The sequence below is a fragment of the Sinocyclocheilus anshuiensis genome, unplaced genomic scaffold, assembly GCF_001515605.1.
Source record: "Sinocyclocheilus anshuiensis isolate Anshui unplaced genomic scaffold, SAMN03320099.WGS_v1.1 scaffold1558, whole genome shotgun sequence".
Lineage (NCBI taxonomy): Eukaryota > Metazoa > Chordata > Actinopteri > Cypriniformes > Cyprinidae > Sinocyclocheilus > Sinocyclocheilus anshuiensis.
This window is the reverse complement of record NW_015542412.1, coordinates 188,454-205,731: the sequence shown is the minus strand read 5'-3', so window position 1 is coordinate 205,731 and position 17,278 is coordinate 188,454. Positions and strand designations below refer to the sequence as shown.

Here is a 17,278-nt window from a genome sequence, read left to right as displayed (position 1 = left end):
GGCAGTCCACAAGCTCCGCCAGGCTCCCTCGTCCCTCCGGCTCCGCCTTGGTCTGGTGTCGACCATCCTGCGCCTCGGGATTCCACTCCTCTGGCTTCGCCTCGTCCCTCCGGCTCCGTCAGGCTCCTTCATCTCCTCGGCTCCACCTTAGTCCTCTGTTGCTCCGGCTCCACCGCGGCCTCTCGGATCCACATCTCCGCGTCGGTCGCTGGCGCCATCTGCTCCGCCTAGGACCTCCGGATCCTCCCCGTCGCCCTGGCTCATCGACTCTCCGTCTCCGCCTCGGGCTCCTCCACCACCTGCTCCGCCACCGTTGGTCGGCCCCCTGGAGTCGGCGGCCATTCCTCCTCCATGGCTCCTCCCTCCGTCGGCTCCACCGTGGGTCGACATCATGGCTGTGGCCTGGGTCCTGCTGTGCTCCTCTTGCTCCGGGTCCCTCCTGTCTCCTCCCTGGCTCCTCCCTCCTTCGTCGCCCCCCTGGTCTCTGTCTGCCGGCCTCCTCCCGGATATCTGTCCTCCTCCGGAACCTTCGTCGATTTCAGTTGGGCCTGGTGCCTTTCTTGTCTTGTTCTTTCTGAAGACCTGATGCACATCGTCTTCACTGATATGAAGTGCAGGTGTGGGGGAGAGGGGGGTTGCAGGAGGTGTGAATTGTGTTTTTCCAAACCACAGTGCTGGGGGATGGTGTCTTGTAATTGGTGATGTCTTTCAGACCTTTCCACTCTGAAGCAGGGTCATTGGAAGATAATTGGTTCCTTAGCTTTCCAGAATAATTCCTCTTTGCCACTCTGATCTCCTTTTCCAGTGCGTATTTGGCCTGTTTATACAAGAATCTGTCCCCATTCCTGCGAGCATCTTCTTTAACCTGACGGAGCTGTCTGAGTTTTGCAGTGAACCATGGTTTGTCATTGTTGTAGGTTAAATGAGTCCTGGTAGGAATGCACATGTCTTCACAGAAACTGATATAAGAAGCTACAGTCTCTGTGAGCTCGTCCAGATCGGTGGCAGCAGCTTCAAAAATCAGTAAGGTCGAAACAGGCTTGTAAATCCCACTCTGCTTCATTAGTCTATCTTTTTACAGTCCTTAACACAGGTTTAGCTGATTTCAGTTTCTGCCTGTAGGTCGTATAAGATGAACTAAACAGTGATCAGAGAGCCCCAAAGCTGCCTGTGGGACAGAGCGATATGTATCCTTTATTGTGCTGTAACAATGGTCCAATATATTGCTGTCTCTGGTGGGACATGTAACGTGCTGTCTGTATTTTGGCAGTTGACAGGGAAGATTTGCTTTATTAAAGTCGCTAAGAATGATTATAACAGAGTCTGGGTGTTGTTGCTCTGTGTCTGTGATCTGATCAGCGAGTTTCTGTAAAGCCAGGCTCACGTGCGCTTGCGGAGGAATGTAAACACTCACGAGAATGAACGAGTGGAACTCCCGCGGCAAATAGAATGGCTTACAGTTAATGAAGAGCGCTTCTAGATCGGGACAGCACATCTTCTTTAACGCTGTTAAAGAATGCTTTTGCATTCCCATTGCAGGGGGAAGTCGTGGCCTAATGGTTAGAGAGTCGGACTCGTAACCCAAAGGTACAGCGCTCTCTCCCACCTTCAATACCACAACTGAGGTGCCCTTGAGCAAGGCACCGAACCCCCAACTGCTCCCTGGGCGCCGCAGCAAAAATGGCTGCCCACTGCTCCAGGTGTGTGTTCACGGTGTGTGTGTTCAGTGCTGTGTGTGTGCACTTTGGATGGGATAAATGCAGAGCACTAATTCCGAGTATGGGTCACCATACTTGGCTTACATGTCACGTCACTTTCACTTTTTCACTTTTTCACTTTCCCCAAGAAATTTTGCATTTTCTCACAAAAGCATTGAAATATAGTTTTTTTTTTCTCATATTTAATTTTATTTCCAATACTAGTTTTGCATTTTCTTGCAAAAGCGTTTAAGTATAGTTTTTCTTCCCATCTCATTTTATTTCCATAAGCAGTTTTGAATTTGCTTGCAATGTTTCACCAGGGAATGCAAAAGTTTGAGAGATAATTTCAATAATTCTAACAGGGTTATCCATATTTTATTAGAGCCCAGACTGAAAATGCAAAAAATAAATAAATAAACAAAATAAATAAAACAGTGGCATGAACGGGTAGAAGAAAGTTACTTTTTTTCTTGTTATTATATTATTGTTCTGGTGTTAAAGAAACATTAATATGTTTCCTCTGTTAAATTAAAGTTAAATTATCCATGTGTTTTTAAACCTTCAGGCCTAACTGCATTCACTGCTGCTTCTCAAGAAAAGTCTTCAACAGTCTGCATCATGACCCTGGTTCACCAATATGGCTGAGGCTTCAGGTCAGAGACACTCCTTCACATGTGATGAGCCAGGGCTGTCAGATCCTTTTAACTTTTCCCTTGTTGAGCAGAGTGAGCCAGGGCCAATTTAGAGAGAAAGGGCTAAAAAAAAAGAAGCCTCAATGAGCTTTTCAGATAAGAAAAGGAAAGGCCAGCGAAGAAGAAGCCAGCCAAAAGCCTGCAGCAGAGAGGGCCAGCAGACTCCTCAACCAACTAGAGATTCTTGTTTTTAAAACTATTTGTATTTCTGAGTTTTGCTAGCAAGTTTGGTAGTTAGTTAGAGAGGGGCAGAGAGAGTGACGGTTTTGGATTAAGCCTTCTCCTCTAGCATACTGGGCTTCGGCAGGCTATTTCATGTGCGCTACCTGTTAAGTTATTGCCTGATAGGGTAGCAAGACAACAAAACAGCTGCCTAAGCTTCTGGACGTGGCCATTGGCTATTGCTTGGAGGGAAGAAGTAGCTGATCCTTGATGAAAAGTAATTGTTCCTGCCCATCTGCTGCACATGCAAAATTTCAACTTAGCAGACTATCTCTGCGTCCAGGTTTCTCCCAAAATAGTGAAATTAAAAACTTAAAATAATACCATTAGAACAAAATCTCTCTAGTTCCTAATGCATATAAAAAGTCAATTTCACAGTGCGACTTGCTTTCCATCCAAAGTCAACAGAGAGAACACACTCTGATATGCAGAGAGCTGTCTCCGTTCCATCGCCTTTTACAGTTTTGTAAGTGTCAAGATAAATCAAATTTCAGGTTGAGACCAATGTGTTTTGCTTCTTGTGCTCCCTCTAGATGTTTCTGAAAGGATAAACTGCATTTTGTGTATGCATGAATATTAATTGCATTATGCATTCTTAGTAACCCTGCAGAGCATCATAGCTTATGTAGCGAATCAGCTCATAAGGGAAATATGAATAATTAATCATAACTAGTTATAATTAATTATAAATATTTAGATCCGCTGTAGATATTTACTTGACCTCTCAGGGTCAACTGTCTTGTCAATTCTAAGAACGTTAATTTCCTGGTTAAGGGAAATAACTTTCTTACTGTACAATTCTACAAAGAGCTCGTAGCATAAATCTGCATGATTAAGTGACTCCAGTTATGAGCAAACAATGAACAACGTCAAGTGTGATACAAGTAAGGCTTTATTAACTACATAAACACTTAAACTGGTCTAACATACACATACACATACACATACACACACACACACGCATACAGTTGGTATAGGAAAGGGTTAAAGCTTAACTCAGTAAAGGGGAGAGAAAATAAGAATATGAAGTTATGGAACCATTTGCATATTCAGCAGATCTACCCCCTGAGGGAAACATCGAATTCTTAGTTCAAACACACCTTTGTAAAAAGGTGCAAATGATACCTAATGTATCAATTAATAAGACTAAGTTTGAATACTTGCACGTCTCATCTGTCTGAAAGAGAGGTTTGATGTAATCTGAAGGTTCAAGTTGATCTTTGCTGAAGTTGGTTGATGAAAAAGAACCAGTTTGCGTCAGAGAATCTTGGTGAATGAAAAAGTCAAGGCCGAAGCCTGGCACGTACTTAGAGTTTCCTGGAGCATTACAGCTCACATTTTCATCTTCTTTTAATACAACCGAACCACCGACTCTGGGCAGGTCCCTGGAGTGGGGCCTTTAAGGTCGGAGAAGATTCCCGCCTCTCAAGATGGGCTTGTCCAACGAGAAAGGCAGAAATTCCAAGCGGGAGGTTGCAATTGCTGGAGGGTTTTACGACCCTTTGTCTCTAAGCATGGTAATTTGCAAATGGAACTTGAATCGAAATTACTAAAGATTCTCAGGACACTAATATATTGCCTATGTACCAACATATAATATACACGCTCGTTTCGATCATCAGAAGGCGAATTCATAGATACTAAACATGGTAGGATTACATATGGCAAGATGACAGGAATGGGTTCCATCATAAGTATGCATAGAATAGTCTAAAAATATCAAAGACAACATACACAATGACCTCAAGGATATGTGTGTTCATTCAAAGAAAGGTTTTCCTATAAATTAATTAGTAGAAAAGTCCATTTCTACTGTGCATTGTGCCTCTTGCTATGGAACATGCAGTGATTTTCTCTCTGCTCACATTCCTCGGGGTCATAAAACCAGTGGTATCAGCATTAGTTGCCATTGGAACCAGGGGCCTGTTCGGCTTTCCTAGGGTGTTACGCATTTCGGGGGAAGGGTCCATAGGTCCTCATATGGCTTGTTAACTGAGGGGTGTTACAGAGTATTTGTTAAATATAGCTAACAAAATATATACTGTGTGTTTGATTGGTCCAGACGCTACACTTACATGCAAGCACCTTTAAATGTGAAGAAAATTGTTTTGGTTTAGTAAACAATTATGGACATTGTACCATACCTAAGTACAGTGTTTCCACCAAGTTACAAATTGCCAAAAGAGCAAGCTGCCTGAAGCTAGAATAAAGTGTTTTCAACAAATGCAAAGAACTGTTGACCATTGACAAAGCATTAGTTCACAATGATCCTCACCTGTATTCATGAATCAAGAAAGAAGCATTGAGAATCCAATTTTTTTGGGACAGATAGTTCAATTTAAGCTGGGATCATAGACCCCTACTGATATTGTTTGGCAAGCATAAGTGTCTTGATCACATAATCTACCGCTAGTCTGAGTATGGAAATGCAGATGGCTTGTCATGTACTGTATTCCTTTGCCTGAGATCACAGATCAGGAACTGAAGAAATATCAGCTAATTTACACATTCTTCTGTATTTCCAATATAAAAGAAGTTGCTATTAACCTTGACAGCCTGCCTAGGTAACAATAAAAGGCCAAGAGCTGTAAAGAGTTTTTGTAAATATTGTGGAAGCTTGGCAGAATAAGTTGCCAGAGAATTTAAAAGTGTATTATTCAACAGCCCAATTTGGGTAGTAACTGTTTCTCATGTGGATGTCTCTAAAAACAAATTTACATGGCACCTCAGTGATAAAACTCATACATTTGGATGACGATTTATTCGTAGTGTAGGAAGGAGTTCTGTGATTTTATGAACCCAGGAATGCACTGCTCACGTGGTCAGTTAATAAGTTAATGCAACCTCTTATTTACAGGTAAGCATAAAACTGTTTGGTTTATATTTTTAATGTAGCCTATATAATTGTACGTAATATTTTAAAATTGCATTGCAATGTTTTGTAATGTTTACATGCCTTTTTTTTTCTTAACAGCTCCCACTCACTGTGGAAGAGCGGTTGATGAAATATAGTTCTTGTAAATACTTTCCAATATTTCAGTAACAAGTTTACATCTAAAATCCATGCAAATTACAGCGAAGCTCAACAGTTACCATACGGTGCCGTGCAGTGGTCAAAAAGAATTTAAACATTGAATTTTAAATTTATCCTTGCTTGTAAACTCAGAAATGTGGATTCGGACTGCAAATAAATTACCTCACAACTTTGGTGTTTGTCAAAAAACAGTAAGTAAAACGGCTGGGGATTTTAATGCGGGTGGTAGGAGATAAACACTGAAATTCTGGATTCGGATGGCAATAAAATCACAGACTAACCCATGTAAATGTTGAAAATAGCTCATGTCCCCGTGAGAAAAAATTACTATCCGAACAGGGCTTATGCAAGATTAATTACCGATGAAACAGGATTGTGTGTTATGGGGCACTAAATTGAAAATTTCATTCAAGTTCATAAAAGCAGTGCTGCAAGAAATTCACTCAGGCCTGTCTTTCAAAAATCTGTGGTGAAAAACGGGAAAGGTGAACCCTTTGTTTACAGCAGTTATGTTGGCTGACATGCAGGGCTTAACAACTTTTCAGAGTAAACAGCACCTGGCATTAATGATTCAATATTCAAGCACTCTCAAGCACTGAATCAAATACACTTGAGGTGTCTTGTCAACAACAGAGTTTATCAGGACAACTGCCAAATGAAATCATCTTACATACACCAGGACAAGAATGGTCAGGAGTATGCAATGCTGTTATTCAACATATGTACAAAACCACAAAGATGCTGGCAAAAGAAACAAAGTCTACGGGAATTCATGTTAGAGCAGCCAAGGAAACAACTGTCCTGTCGCTTCATTGAAGAAAGACCTCGTTTCTGCTGCTCAATCATCTGGCCTTTTATCTCCCTCTAAATCAGACAAACTACACCAACAATGTATGGTAAGTTAAAGGCATCATTTTGGCATCATTTACTTACCCTCATATCATTCCAAGCCTGTATAAGTTGATGGTTGCCATTGAATTTCATAGTATAGGAAAAGATATTATGGAAGTCAAAGGCTACTATCAGCTGCTTGGTTACCCACATTCTTTAGAATATCTTTTCTGTGTTCAGCAGGAGAAAGAAATTCATACAGGTCTGGAACAACATGAGGGTGAGTAAATGGTGACAGACTTTTCATTTCTGGATTAACTGTCCCCTTATTGATATAACTTTAGCTAGTTTACATGCTTTTATTTGTAGCTAGGTGAATGTCACATTGGCCGACACAGGCCTGGTGAAAAGCTAAATGTACTGTATGTTGTATAATCTGTGAGACACTACTTAGTATAGTATATATTTTGGAAACAGGAGACTAAGTGACACAGACATACATCAATATTTGGTACACAAAACACTGTAACGATTAATGGACTGTTGAATGCGACCTTTTGAGCAGAACTCCAAAACTTTCCTAAAAGAGCAAGTTTCTAAACTTGAAAGCAGTCTGTTATAACATAACAAATAAAATGAGCAAATGGTAAAAAAAAATGCAACCATATTAACCATGCTGGAGCACATGCTGGAACACAGTTAAATTAAGTCGTTTTTACTTCTGAAATTTACTCAGTTTTGTGAATAACTACAAATTTTGTTTTTCTACATTGGGATTGACACTTAATATAATAATAATATTAAATGATATTTGGTTTATTAGTTAGCACTTTAATTACTTGCTTCAATTGAATACAAATGTAGAATCTGTTAAATATTTTCAAAACATTTAAACTAACTTATGGCAATTAAATTCCGATAGGAAACTGTACGTGGACAGACTGACAGGTCGTTTCCAGACACACTATGTAACCCGAACAGAATCTCATGCCCTTCTTGTCAAAACATTGAAGACTGGTACTCACCTCCCACAACCAGCTCAGCAGCGCAGTATTGCACAGTGTTTATCAATGTTTTCTAGTTGTGCGCTTACTTTATGTCTCAGCTCTGTGCAACAAGAGCGTATATTGACTCATGTCAGGCAGCAGCACCACCTCCTCCACTGTCATTATCTCCTCTTTAAATCCTCTTTAAATCTACTCTGAGACATGTCCTAACTTAAATATATTAAACAATTAGACCGATCCAAGAACAGCTTATCTGACCCAACCACTTCCTCAAAGCTACTCCATGGCTTCAGAAAACATATAACATACAAGTCATATAGACCTCCTTTATGGTGCCTTTTGTTCTTTTGGAGCTTGAATGCCACTGGTCAGAAAGAAAGAAAGAAAGACGTACCACCGTTCTGTATATTTTGCATGTTTCCCTTGTTTAACACACCTGATTCAGATAACCATCTCCATGCATGAACAGTGTTCCAATTGACATAGTCCCTACACAGTGTTCTTTGCTCTCCCTGAGCAGGGGAAATCCATTAAAGTTTACTTCACTTCGAAACATTAATTCATGGATTTGCCTACACCACGGCCTGCAGCATCTTCACACAGACGAAACTTACTAGAGAAGTGTGAAGTGTGACATAATATACCTCTGTAAATAAATTAAATTCACGTCTCGCACACTTTAATGCTCTTTGAATGGAAAATACACGCTCCCTTCGAACTGGAATCATGGTGGAATATAATGTGATGTCCACTTCGCAGGGCACTTACGGTCGAATAGAACAAATGTCTGAAGAGATACATACAAAATGTGCACAGCGGTGGTACACAAGGAATGGAATTGAGAACCACTCTGCTAAGCTTACCACATGCATATGGCATGTAATGTATACTTTAACATGTTTGAGATAGGCACTTGTTTTCATTTTTGTCCTAAGTAACACTACATTGGTTTGTCGATTTTACTTTGTTCACTAAATGCAAAATGCTTCATTCTGCCAGTAAATTAAAGCTACTACATTTTTTTAACATAAACATTTTTTAAAAATGTTGTTTTGGTAGCCTATATTTTTAATTGACATGAAGTAGACTATGCTGCTGTATCTTTGTTTCTGAAGCAGCAAAGCAAAGATATCTGGGATATAATTTTACATGGTTAAAGACAAAACGATTGACATACAAATCTGAAGAATGGTGGGCATCAACAAATGTAAAATAATGAGCTCTTAACATCATCACACAACAAATAACTAACAATAATGACAAAACATTCTAGGGTCACATTCAGACCATAAGGTACACACAACAGAAAAAAATCTTGCAGGGAAAGTTGTCACTCACCGTTAAGCATAGCATATTCTCAGAGTTAGTGGAGTTGGAGACAGCAGCATGGTTTGCTGTAGCAGCTTCTGAGGAGATATAAACAAATGAGTCATGGGCTTTGTCTGTCTCACACACACTTGCTACAGAAAACTTGAAAATCTGCGTAGGTGGAAATTTTAAGTTCCTCGCTTGAAGGTTCTCTCTCTTTCTGTTCTTCTTCCCCTAAGCAAAGAACATTTTTTACAAAATGTTCTCTCAACTTCTAACTCTATCATTAGTATAGACTCCTGCTTATTGCTGTGGATAGAGCAGCTTGCCCCATCTAACAATCTAAGCATTCAAATGGTTACTGTTATGACTTGGTTAAAAAGGCATACACTAGGGTTAAAATAGTGGCAGAGGCACAAAGTCACTTTCCGAAAGCTTCACCGTCAAATGCTGGAATGAGCTGCCAACCGCAATCACACCTGAAACAGCTGAAGATACATCTTTTCTGCAATTACTTAACTAATCCATGCTTGGAATTGTGTATACTGTAAATATTGTTGGCTTGTAAGAAAAACTGTTCTGCATTTGTAAATCGCTTTGGAAAAAAATGTAACCTCAACACCCAAACAAAACACACAACAGTACAAAACATATATCATCGCTGCATTTAAAATGTTTTCAAAATCATGAGTAGCTTTGTTATAATTAATTACAACAACAATTTTAGATTCAATATAAGATTTAAGCAAAAAGGATCTTGCCTGTTCTTTGTTTTTTCCTTGTTTTATAAAAGGCAGAGCAGTAAGACACTCCTGTTCAGACAGGGGGCCTCTCCAGCTCTGATTTTAGGTCCCCTGAGACACTCAGGAGACCTTCATGAAAACTGGCAGACAACTCCCCATCCTCTCTGTGCTCACAACATAGCACAGAACTGAATATCGCCATCTCAACTGAGTCCCAATTCCTCTTCGGCAGGGAGAATATCTCATCATTTTCAGGGCTTGTCAGAGAAGTAATTATACATTTCGTGCCTTTACTCCAGGCACTGATATTCACAGGTCTCGTCTTAACTTTATTCTAGGAACCAGTACCAGTATTCTAGGGGAGGGAATTTTCTGTGGTAAGCTGTGTGCCTATTGTAGACACCCTTTGTAGTATATTACTTCAAACATTGTGACTTATGGATGTTGTTTGTGTGTTTACTTATAATGTCTGTTTTAACCATTTGTTGGCTTTTAAATTAAAAATCCCGAGATACTTGGAGCAAGATCAAAAACAAACTGGTGTGATGTAATTTTGAAAAAAATTTGGAGTTTGTTTCGAGTTCGAAATAGAAAAGTTTGCTCAAACTGGTAAACGCCTTCAAACTACCATTGGTCCATGGCAATTATGTTATTGGTAGGAATGATCTGGGGCTTTGCCTTCATGACATGGAAATCTTCTCTGGTTCATTTCTTCTGTTCAGTCCATCAGGGTCAGACTTGAGTAAAAACATGAACACACTAGAAAGTTGTGATTATGAAGAAAGTAACACTTTTAATAGTGTAAAGCTGCTTGCTTTAAAGCAATCTTTTATATGAATAAATGTAACATGATTTGACTGAAGTGTCAAATTGCTGAGCTTCTGCAAGCATATCCACACAGGATTTCTGAACTGCTGTTTTCTTACCACTTTCATTTTCGTTGTGTTTATTTTGTAACTGAGAGGAAGGCGTGCAGCACATATTTACAAATTCATTTTAATAGCGACCGCAGCAGCACAGGTGGCATCAGGACGTTCGTTATCAATCAGGCAATTCAAACTTTTTTTTTATTCCTAAGCAAAGAATAAAAAAGAACTTTGCCATGAGTATAGGGCCTTTCGCACTGCTTTAGTTCCAGAACTAAATGTACAGTACTAAAGTACTGGGACGATTTTGCGCGAACTATTTCCCAGTACCATTTAAAGGGTTGCATTCGCACAGACAGTGTACGTAAGATGGTCGACACACAGTGACGTCATTTGTGCGTGGCGTTCAACAACGGAAACAAAGAACAACATTAACAACAGGAGGATGGAGGACGCTGTGATCGGAGCTGTGTTTTTGTTGTCTCGCGGGTTTCACAATAATGGACATGAAATGTCGACGTATAGGCTCGGCGTTTTAAATCATGGCGGGTGAGGGCGTTTTCGTACGCGTTTGGCCAATCAGTGTCTACTTACGTCACGGGTAGTACCAGTTGTGCTGGTTAGACCCTGCTCCGGAGTAGGAGCTAATTTGGTTCTCGAAAAAGGCAGTCCGGTACTAAAAAAGCACCCAGTTACGGCGGTGCGAAAATGGCAAAAAGTGGGTAGTTCCACAATTAGTTCTGGTACTATGAAAAGGTTCCCGCGGTGCGAAAGGCCCTTATATTGGGGCCTTTAGGGTTCTCTATTAGGATGTTGGCCGTTGGTGTACCACTGGTGGCCTAGGGAGAGGACGTGCCAGCTCAAGGTGTATATATATATATATATATATATATATATTTATATACAGTAGTCAACACATTTGAAGTGGGTTTATTTATATACAGTAGTCAACACATTTGAAGTGGATCAAAACCTTTCATCAAAGTTGTCCTAAAACCTAAAACCAAAATGTGTTCTTGTTGGTAACTTTGACAACCGGGTAGTTGGGTGGTGTCATTGGGTCATTTGTAGGTACTGAGGTCATTCACTTTCTTAAAATGAAGGTGGCATAGTCAGTATTGATTGTGGTGGTCAGGTTAGCATATTTATAACAAATTCCACAATGTTTTGAACAAAAAAGGGTTTGGCTATAGTCTGGGCAGTGCCATACCTGATTCCCCAAGGTGTAATGAGCTGGGAACAATTGATCTGAAATCTCCTCAAGAGATGAGTCTGATGGCTCGTTTCCACTGAGCGGTACGGTACAGCACAGTTCATCTCCCCCCCACATACAATGCATAGCTGTGATAGGCAATTTGGTTCTTTCTCATTATTTGACTTATGGCTCGTTTCCACTGAGCGGTACGGTTCAGTACAGTATGATTCGGTACGGGTAACCCTGATCAGGCCTGCGTTTCCACTGCCAATAGTACCCTACTTGATAGGCTTGGTGTATGCCGGAAAGTAGCGATCGACGATGAACCGCGACAATAAGCACAACTCTGCCTCTTTTTGTTAAATGTCAGTTTTAATGAACAATAATAGCCATTATAAAAGTATAAGTACAAAGTATAAGAAGCTTATATAAGAGGAAATAAAGACAAAAGCAAATAGTTCAGTCAAACGTATGCTACAAAGTCAGCGCTGTACTACGGTAAAGTTCAAAATAAATATATAAAGTTAAATATAACTTTGTGCTCAGCCAAAACGATATGACCAGGAATAAATAATAGATTCATGAGACCACGAATGCCTGATAAATATAGCCTACCCAAAACTGATTGTATCTCATGTTTACTTTAATCACAGAGACATCAGAACCAGCGGCAAATGTCGAAAGGACTAGACGAGTTGAGGCTGCTCTCGGCGGATACATGAGCAATGATACATGATCATACATTTCAAATAGGCTCTATGTTTATAAATAAACCGCAGATTTGAGTTTTAAACAATTATATTCTCGCCTGAAAAACCCTTAAAACTACATTTCATGACACAATAACAGTAATACTTAGAAAATTACGCGGGTTTTTGGGCAATGACGTTTCACAAGTCCACAAGAACGCATATTGAGAAACGGCTATTGTCTGTGAGAAAATATAAAATTATAAAATACGCGGTTATATTTTTTTGTGTTTGCGCACTCTGATGTAAATAAGCCCAACACTTATGGACAGCAAAAAGGAACGAGTGAAGGACGCTTTATGCCCTTGTATCACGCAAAAGTGACGATTCTAGTCAACCAATCAACGTTCTGCGATGAGTTTAGCTCCACCCTTTTGGTACCCTTTGCTGTGCTACGGTTCGCTATTTTGGTACCATTCACAACTTCTGACAGTGGAAACGGAAATAATTGTGTACCGTACTGTACTGTACTGAACCGTACCGCTCAGTGGAAATGAGCCATAAAGCTCTATCCAGATGGGATTAGTTTTACATGGGGAACAGGTGGGATAATGTAATCGCTACCAGAGCTTCGTTGTAATTTTAATCCCATCCAAATCAAACATCTTTGTAATTATTGTAAACTTTTTCTTTCAAATACCAGTAAACATTACAGTGTCTTTTGCATTCTACAAAACAGCCTGTAACAGTAACCCAAGATAATAGTAGAATTGCCAAGTTAGTAAAAGGCCAGTGAATCTGCCAATACGTCCAGCATGTAAGCCCTTATTTCTCCAAACACCGAAAGTTGAGGTTGGTCAATAAGACACCAGAAAACAAAAAAATCTAGTGCTGCATGCCAATTTCCCTACTTATGCTATTCCGTAAAATGTCCTCCTTTTGAGAGAAAATAAATGTGATAATTTTGAGTGAGCAGATGAGTAGTTTTGGTATTACAATGTCATGCCTCATGCCTTGTATACACATTCCACATTTTATGTCATAAAATTTACCTCAAACAATTCTTGCTACCATATTGGAGGAAAACAAGTAGCATGTTTAATTGTTAGTCGTAGGTCACTTCGAAAACTTACCGAAAATACTAGACCATCTGGGGACTTTTGGCATTTGGCTCTTTTCAACATACTGTGCTTTGGGACAAACCTACTCTAACCTCACAAACTATTTAGGGTGGATAGTACACACATTGGGGCAGAAAGTAGTTTCAAAACTGAACTCAGAGCCATCATGGGAGGTGCTCAGTGTGCTTTTCATTTAGTGTTCATTTAAGCCTGGTTTACACTATCGCAGGACCTTCCACAGACTGCTCATGCAGCTCATTGTGCCTGAGGCATTTGTACTTCACATATTTGATATTCAGTAGAGTTGAAGCACCATGTTAGCTTTTCATTTGAAGATACAAAATCTGGGACATGCATAGCCAGTGCAGATGTGGAGTCTGAACTGCAAGAGTTCATTTTATTTACAATGCATTACAGTTACACATTACATTACTGTTTTGCATTGTTGTATTTCGAGGCTTGGGTAGAGAGATACTGCCATGCAACATCTATCCCATAACACTGACCTGTGCACACAAAGATGAAAAATTCCTTTCAATTTCAGCATGCATTTGTTTGGTCAGATTAATGCAAAAAAAAAAAAATGCAGACAGGCTGAACAGGCTGTCAGTTTCTCTGACACCTACTTGTCACAAAGAGGAATAAAAGAAGTCAAGCAGTATTTGTGTTTTCAAACATCTGTTCAATCCTTTCCATTTTTTTTTTTTTTCACATTAACAGGTGGCAATCCAAATAAACATGTTTATCTCAACAAATTACAGTGATGAACATTTATCTTGGTGTGAACAGGCCTGAACCCTCACACAAACTATTTAAATAAGATATTTAAGATATTTAATTTGTATTTTTTTGGAAATGTTTGTTGGTTCTCACAATGTCAAACTTCAGGTTTTATTATCCTGAAGGCTATGTAGGCAAAACCACATATACTGCCTGTGCGCAACCATTATGCAATCTACCCACACTAAAAAATGCATTAAAGAGCAGCTTGGCCCACTTTTGATATGAAGGGTATCAACAATTTAAAAATGCTTAGGTAACTTGAAAATTTGACAGTGACAAATCAGAGCAAAAGAGAAAATTAGTGACCCGAGGAGGGACAGATGCTTATTAATGTATTAATGATTCAGTTCTTCATGTTAGTCTATTCAGGCAGTTAGAAGTCACTGACATACTGACATCAAGAGTTGATGAGTTCTGTTATCTCGTCCCCAGCCACAAAGAAAATTTAGAAACAGATGCTGAATAAAATGTATAGAAGATGCAACTTGTAAATGACAGTACCATGACAAAGACAAGCTTCCACAAAAGCAAGCTTAAACCTCACCAAAACATCTTTAAGACTCATAAAGAATAGAAAGGCTGTGCTCCATCAATGACTAATGTAATGCACTCATTAAACACACATCAAAGACAGAATGAGAGATCACTCACCTAGTCACTGCTGACACACACACTGATGTTCAGACAGATGTTGAGAGTGTGGAAATTATTCCCTCAAACTCAGTTTCAACATAAACGTGAGCAAAAATGTTATCAGACTGCAGGAGCAGGGCGCTGCTGACTCTAGACTCTGAGTAAATGCCACAGTGTGTGTATGATTCTCAATGATGTGTGTGGTTTGTCCAGCCCCCTCCCTCCCTCCATCCTCTCTCGCTCCCCATATAACCAATTTTAATCCTCCACTCACCCAGCAGACTCTTTGAGTCTGTGCTTAGTCCTGCCTACATCTTCTTCCAGCGGGTTTTAAAAACATCACATATCTGTATCCTGCAAGGTTATTTTAGGTTTTATTTCATTTTCTATTTGTTATTCAAAATTAAACTAGCACTTTTATTTTTACAGTCATTTTGCTTGTATGTATTTATCATAGTAATTACAATATCTGGGTAATAACTGGTACTAACCCTGAACCTATCCCAAAATATAACGTTAACCATGTAGTTACCTTATATTACCCAGTACTTTCTTAGTTATGTACACTGTAAGTGCACACACTGTAAAATAAATTGCAACCCAAATCACTTTAGGCTTGCATTAAGTAATTAGGCTTGCAGAATTTTTGAGTATATTTAATACAGATATTTTTTATGTATTCGTAGCTTGACATTTACACTGTTACAACTGTTTCCTTCTGTTCTGTGTGATCAAAAAAGTGGGACCTTTGCACAAAGACCATGGTGACCGAGCAGAGTTTTCAAGTGTTATAATGAGTGACGATCCGGCACTGGAATTTGTTATTTTTAATGTTGTGCCCTTTGGCCGAAGGCAAGAGTGTGATGTTCTCTCTTGAACAGCCACATAGATACTCACTCCAATCTACATTTTTCTGGAGCAGCAACAGCTCGCTATCCACTCTTGTAAAGTCAAAAAAAACGATAAAAGCAAAATGATAAAAGCAAATGTATCGCCACTATTGATATTCACACACATATCTGCATTTTGTTTTATTCAAATAATTTATATGTGGGCAGAATTAGAACTGGGAAATATACAAAGCCAAAAAGCATAGATTTTACCACTAGACCATGACCATCACACCACAATATCTATATTAAGGCCAAAAATAAAAGTATTATGTGGATTTATGTGACTTATCCACTAAGACTGATCCTGGAAGATATTTTAAACACTTCAATGGGTCAGGAAGAATGAATCATGAATCATTAGTGTGTAAGGATTTAATGACAACTCCTGTTGTGTCAAAAATAGGCATTCAACATGGTCTTAAACGATCATTTAAATAATTTCTGGACATTTCTAATTCTAATTCACTAACCCCAAAATGTATGTATAGCTCTAAAATACTCTACAGCATTAAACCTCATGATCTGAGCTCTTTTGTGCCTCATAGATTTGATCCCATGGACAGGGACAATTATCGTTTGTAAAAGCATCTTAACAGAGCAGACAGATATCTGCAGGCGGAGGGGGAGGGACTGAGAGAGAGATAGGATGTAAATTGACAGATGTCAGGCTCAGACAGAGAAAACGGAAGATAATAGAGGAAGAGGAGAGAAGGAAGAGGCAGGAGGTCGAATGGGTAACTGCTGGAGTCTCTCTGTGATACCTCACATAATCTGCTAATTAGTAAATTAAGGCAATTAAATATTCATTCAGCCAGATGCAAGCTCCAACATAATCAGCTCAACCCACTAATTCACAGAAGAAAATATAACATTGAACATTTATCATGAACATTTATATAACAGACCTGTCAATTAGCTCCAGTGTTTACTTATTAATCTGGTTATTTTAGTTAGGTTACATTCAGCTTACAGTTACTTAAAATCCCGGGCCGTATAAATTTAACCATTATATTTCTGTCACATCAGTCTCATGCTAACATGAGTAATGTTTAAGTTGTATGGTTATATTTCCGAACAGCATGATGAATACAGTATATACAGAAGAGGATTAGGGCAAGCAAAAAACCATCTCGAGATTAAAGTCATTATAAAGATTAAACTCATTAAATTTCAAGAAAAAAGTCAAAATAAAATGTTGAGAATAAACTCATCATTTATCTTGTTGGACAGTGCCAAATAGTGTCTGCAGTGGCGAAGGTTGGAGAGTAATGCACATGGATGTAGCATATGATGCCATTGTAACTGGTGTGAATTTATTGACTTCATTTAATTTGCTTTCTTTTCTTTCCTATATTGTATTATTATTATTTTTTTATATGCTGTTTATACCATTATAAATTCTATGTGTTTCATAATAAGAATGGGTTAATGAACTCCACAAAATTAAAAATTAACGTTAAAGTCACGTAACTTTTCTTTGGGATTTTGTCTGGGGAGGGAATGATATCAGTGGAACACATCCAGGGTTTCCCCACGTGCGACATGTGATAGCCTCAGTCTA

At 39.2% G+C, this 17,278-nt stretch overlaps 1 protein-coding gene across 3 annotated transcripts in view; it reads right to left on the bottom strand.

Annotated features, from left to right (window-relative positions):
* Positions 1-14,970, bottom strand: part of LOC107693410 (regulator of G-protein signaling 3-like) — a 176,254-nt gene extending 161,284 nt beyond the window's left edge. For 2 of the 3 annotated variants that reach the window (XM_016492794.1, XM_016492796.1), the window contains exons 1-2: positions 14,843-14,970; positions 8,825-8,892 (exon numbers count right to left, since the gene is read on the bottom strand). In XM_016492794.1, the coding sequence (XP_016348280.1) occupies positions 8,825-8,839 (15 nt within the window). In that variant the 5' untranslated portion in view covers positions 8,840-8,892; positions 14,843-14,970. The remainder of the gene's footprint in view (positions 1-8,824; positions 8,893-14,842) is intronic. The other variant, XM_016492795.1, reaches the window with a different exon arrangement.
* Positions 14,971-17,278: the final 2,308 nt, after the last annotated feature.